Here is a 5,874-nt window from a genome sequence, read left to right on the forward strand (position 1 = left end):
TGTTGATAAAAGCTGTAACACATATATATTTGAATCTCCTTTCTTAGAATTCTTTAGTTGCTGGTAGGTATGTTGGTATACTCAGGCTAAGGGTAGACCTGGATTTTATATAAAGTTGTAGTTAATCATTTAAATAAGTTATATGGAAGATTTTCTTAATTCATTTCTTAATGCCCTTGAATGGACTTTAAACAATTATCAGTACCTAGCATTTTAGTTTGAATTAATTACATCAAATTTAGCCAATGTTTATAAACTAGATTTTGTTTCATACAAAATCTTTAAATAAATAGAGTGATTGCTTTGTGTGGGTATTAATATTACAAGTGAGTGTTACATTCTTTCTGTTTGTACTTTTTAATTTTTTAAAAAATGAAATGTATTTCTCAGATTACTTTTTTTTCAGATATCTTTTTGAAGTCATCACATACAGGGAAAATGGATACTTTCTAAACCTTACCTTATCTAAGCTTGTCTAGACTAGTGACCTATGCCTAACTGGATCCATTTTCCATTTGTTGTTATTTCCATGCTTTTATAGGCATTGAAACACCCATATTTCCAAGTCGGTCAAGTATTAGGCGGTTCTTCACATCATCAGGAATCAAAACAGCCTTTAAATAAGCCGCTGCATCCACTACAATCGAAGCCATCTTTAGTTGAACTAGAACCTAAGCCTATCCCAGACATAACTGACCAGACTGTCGGACAGCCCCAGCCCAAAAACAGCCATCAACCACTGCAGTCCATTCAGCCATCACAGAACTTGAGTGTCCAGCAACCTCCAAAGCAACAGAGTCAACAGAAACCACCGCAAACATTATTTCCAAGTATCCTCAAAAACATGCCAACTGTAAGTTGCCGATAATGGCATTTTAAATAGTTCAAGTAATTCAAATAGGATTTCACTTCTAAGAATGTTGGGGAAGATATAAAAGATTATTCTAAGTTAAAGCCCCTGCTTCCTCTGACAGGAACTCGACATGAGATAATTTACAATTCAAATTCAGTTTATAAAAAGAAAACCTGTCAGAATAAAAGTAATAAGCTTAAAGTTTGTATTCTACAGAATTTAACTGTTACTTAAATGCAAAAGAATTCAAAGAAGGGAATTGAAGAGTCTGGTACTCAAGAATAAAAAAAACATTGCCGTTGAGTCGATTCCAACTCATAGCGACCCTACAGGACAAGGTAGAACTGCCCTGTAGGGTTTCCAAGGCTGTAATCTTTACGGAAGCTGTTCTCCAGGTCTTTTCTCCAGTGGTGTCGCTGATGCATTCGAACCGCTGACCTCTGGGTTGGCAGCCGAGCGCTTAACCATTGTGCCACCAGGGCTCCTTGTACTCAAGAATACTGATCCTAAATCAGAAGGATTTTAACAGTTATTTTACATTGTTTTAAATGCTGATGTACAGAATGGGTTTTTAAGTGTCAGGCTAAGTATAAAACTTCCTCTTTGCCCCCTTTGTTCAGTTCAGAGAGCTCACTGAGTCCCATGATTTTAGCTGTCTTCTCAAAGTGTGTACTCCCAAATGTATTTGCATTTTGGCATTTTAGGGTTGAAAGAGACCTTAAAGAGCACTGTGTCTGATTCCCCAGCCAGTCCCCAACCGCCCTGCCGTCCAAATATAAGTGAGTCACCCCCACAGTAGCACCGATCACATGCTAACATACTAATTTTTTTTTTATGTTTATTGTCTTCTTTTCCCACTAGAATGGAAGCTCCATGAAGATAGGGGGTTTTGCCTGTTTAGTGTTTATTGATATAGATCCAGAACCCAGAATGCTGCCTGGCACATGATAGACACTCAGTAAATATTTGTTGACTGAGTGAGTAAATGAGTAATTGCGCACACTATGTTTGAACCACCTCCAGTATTGCGAGGAGTCCACTTCTTCTGTGGGACAGTATGACTATTAGAAAGTCCTTCCTTAGACTGAGCAAAAACCTATTTTCTTGTAGCTTTTAATGAAAGCTAATCACTTTCTAGAAGGTAGCCTTTCAGATATTAGAAGATAGCCCTTATATCATCTGCCCCTCTGCTTTTCTCTAAGGGAAACATTCCCAATTCCCTCACACAGTCGAGGCTGCCAGAATTAGCAGCAGACAGCTGGGTCGGGAGTATAAAACAGAATCACCTCCATTATTCCGGTACCATATGTCCACTCATGGCACCAAAGATTGTATTTTTTTCTTGGAAGCCATATCAAACTGTTGACTCATAGTGAGAGGGAAGAAAGGAAGTTAGTATTTATTGAGTAGCTACTAAGTGCCATGTACCATCCTAGGCCCCCTGTGTGCATCCTCTAAATTGAAACACCCAGTCACCTGGCCCTAAATTTTTATGTAGCTGATGAGTTCCAGAGCTGGGATTAAGCGTTCTGTCAACTAAAATCCCTTTACAAATGCTTATGCCAAACCATATATTCTGCATCTGCTACTTCTATGTTTGATCTCTAAGATTCAAAAAGTTGTAGGACCTCACTTTTATCTCAAATTTCTCATCAGTATTTTTGAACTTCTGATTTTGTCTTCTAAGTTTAACCTTTTTGCCCAACTTATTGTGAGCTATGGATTGTTTAGTTTGTTTGGTTTTGGTATCTGCATGATGAGCAGAATGGCAGTGAGTCTTTGGGCAGGCTATTAGAACCTTCCTCCAGGTTGACACTGATATATGACTCACTACTCTTGGTCCGATTATTGAACAATGTACTAATCCACCTTTGTTGTCCTTTCATTATTTCATCTTATTGATAAGGATCTTACGGAAGACCCTGTCACCTGCATTGCTCTGAAGTCCAGCTGTGCTACATCGAATGAATTCGTTGTTTGCTCTTTATGAAAAGTGGTGGCCTATATGATCTAAGGAGCCCTGGTGGCGCAGTGGTTAAGAGCTATGGTGAGCTACAGCTGCTAATCAAAAGGTCTGCAGTTTGAATCCGCTAGGCGCTCCTTAGAAACTCTGTGGGGCAGTTCTACTCTGTCCTATAGGGTCACTATGAGTCGGAATTGACTTGATGGCAACAAGTTTGGGTTTTTTGGTTTTTATATGATCTAACAGTTTTTTCCTTAGTGTGCACAAACTTTCCCTTTAATAATTGCCTTTACAATCTTTTCCCTCATCCTGTGCCAAACTTATTGATATGGAGTTTGCAAAAATCCACCTTCTACTTTATGAAAATTATTTATATTTGCCCTCTACAGTCTTCTACATACAAAATTCCTTTAAAATTGCAGACATTCGAGGTCCTTCATAATCTAGAATCAGTCTGCCTTTCCAACTCTATCCTCCACTACTTCAGAACAAACCATCTCTTCAGTAAACTTAGTCTACTCTTTCTTCTCAGAACAGACTCTGGCACTTCTGTATTAAAGAGCCTTACTTTATACATTTCCTCTTCTAAATTCTAGAACAATAACAATAGCAACAATAATAATACCTACCTTTTAGTAACTCTTATTATGTGCTTAGGATTTTTTATTTATTTTACCAGTAAATTCAGAAACACTAAATTAAATACCTCATATCCCCATTTAAGGATTAGCAAATTAAGGATTTGAGAAGTTAAGTCACTTACCAGTGGCAGTTTTCCAGATTCATCACATCACTGAAGGGACAACTCAGATCCTAAGTATACCTTCTCCTCACTTATCAACTATCTGGTTATCCGACATTTTGCATTTACGACAATAGTAAACCTATCTGACTCTTTTGCACATTAACAACATACATCTATCAGTAACAACACGAAGATGTGAGGCAAGAGTAACACTGGCTGAGACTGTTAAGGTTATGTGTCAGCTTGGCTGGGCCATCATTCTCAGTGGTTTGGCAGTTATGTAATGATTTAATTTGGCAGTTGTGTAATGATATAATCATCTTCCATTTTGTGATCTGATGTAGCCATCCTCCACTTACACATAACATCAATTTTGCATAACGACCTGCTCTTTGGAACCTAACCATGTCAATAAATGAGGAGACGGTGTATTCAAATCTTCCCCCAACTCAAGTTCAAAAAAGATCTATACCCCTTCTCATCTCCTGTCGTGTTTTTAGCATTTGCTACCTATTTTTGCTTATATTTTTAGATGTGTGTGTGTTAGCTCTCAGAAGAAAGATCTGCTATCTACTTCCAAAAAATCAGCCATTGAAAACTCTATGGAGCACAGTTCTACTCTAACACACATGGGGTCGCTATGAGTTGGAACTGACTCAGCAGCAACTAGTTTGGTCTTCTGGCTTTATATGTTAGCTCAGCTCCGTGGAAGGACCCTTGAGGATGGAAACTCTTATTAGTGTCTTAATGTAATGGCTTGTGTATAAAAGTCACTCAGTAATTTGATTAAAGGTTATGATAATGGATTTTCCACACAGAAGCCAAATGGCACACTGGGTCATAAAAGTGCTCGCAGGCGTTGGGGTCAGACTGTGTTCAAGTCTGGAGATAGTTGGGATGAGTTTGAGGACTGCGATTTTGGAGCCTCCCATTCCAAGAAGCCAAGTGTAGGTGTTTTCAAAGAAAAGAAGAAAAAAGATTCTCCATTTCGGTAAGATTTCAAATTCCTCAGGAAGATATGTTTTTATCATGTATCAACTTTACTCATTAAATATAAACGTAGTTTAATATTGCTTTCCCAAATCTCTATACATACCTCTGTAAAGGTAAGAATCTTGACTTCTCACAGTAATGATTCTCAGTATTAATGGATGAAGGTTATGTTTGTAGGGGCAGGAAGTTCTTGTTAAATTTTTGTGGAGTTGTAAATTATGATCATCATTATTCCCATTTAAAATTCAGATGTCTGTTTGCAGAAGATAGAACCAGCCCAATCTATAAAGTTAATGGTTTCCTCTGATGGTATTCAGATGTAATTATTAGTTTGTTTGCTGAACTTTTTGATAATTTTCTGAACTTCTTCTAGAAGTTTAATATCTCCAGCAGTTTCCTTTTTGTTTTATAAGTTGGGTCATCATTAGTACATTATTCAGTTTTGAAGTGGGGATGGGTTAAATTTTGGTGAACATTTTGGAAAGATACATTGAATTTTTCCTCTTTGGCACAGAAGAGGAATAGGGAGAAAAGTTGTGACAAGAATCAGAAAAACTTATCTAATAGTTGTTTGGCAGTATATAGGGCAGAGGTCTTCATGTTGGGGGTATGCATACCCCTGACTGTAGAGGAAGACTCTCTACAGCAGTTATATATTCTTGGATAATGCTTAGCCAATCAATTTCCAGATCCTCAAATTCCATAGAAACTCCTTCCTAAAAATACGAATTTGAGAGGAGGTGGAGCAAGATAGTGAAGTGAGTGGATGCTCCTATTTACTCCCCCAGCAACTAATTCACTGAACAATGAATAAAAACAAGCACAGACTGAGATCTCAGAACTCTGGACAGCAACTGAGGTATTGGAGAGTAGGGTGTGAGTGCAGAAGTGGGGAGAGGAGGAACAGTGTCAGCACAGAAGCCAGGAGATCCTATCCACTAACATCAGGAGTGCTCACTCATCGCAGCCGTTTTGGGATGGGGCTGGTAACACCCCAAACAGGGAACACAGAAAAGGAGCTAATCTGAGGAAGCTGTAGCCCGATTTTTTTTTTTCAAGGCAGCAAAAATTGGCCGTGGGAGGTCACGGGCCACACAATTCGGAGGCGGTGAAGGGAAACCGTGGCATAGTGTGAAAGTGCTATTGAAACTCACTGAGGCCCAAGATGGATGGGCACTAGGACTGGGAGGAACTGCATGGGCAGCAGGCTGAAGGAAATACTTCAGACTGACGGGGGCAAAGGAGACAGCCCATAACAAGACACAGTGGAGTGCCTGCGCAAAGCCACCAGTGAGGGAAAGACACAGAGAGCCCCCCCCC

At 39.0% G+C, this 5,874-nt stretch overlaps 1 protein-coding gene across 1 annotated transcript in view; it reads left to right on the forward strand.

Annotated features, from left to right (window-relative positions):
* The window catches only part of MAK (male germ cell associated kinase), a 50,969-nt gene that overhangs the window by 18,227 nt on the left and 26,868 nt on the right, over positions 1-5,874 (forward strand). The window contains exons 8-9 of the mRNA XM_023725362.1: positions 542-853; positions 4,380-4,552. Of these exons, the coding sequence (XP_023581130.1) occupies positions 542-853; positions 4,380-4,552 (485 nt within the window). The remainder of the gene's footprint in view (positions 1-541; positions 854-4,379; positions 4,553-5,874) is intronic.

The sequence above is a fragment of the Trichechus manatus genome, unplaced genomic scaffold, assembly GCF_000243295.1.
Source record: "Trichechus manatus latirostris isolate Lorelei unplaced genomic scaffold, TriManLat1.0 scaffold00301, whole genome shotgun sequence".
In the NCBI taxonomy this organism is placed as follows: Eukaryota; Metazoa; Chordata; class Mammalia; order Sirenia; family Trichechidae; genus Trichechus; species Trichechus manatus.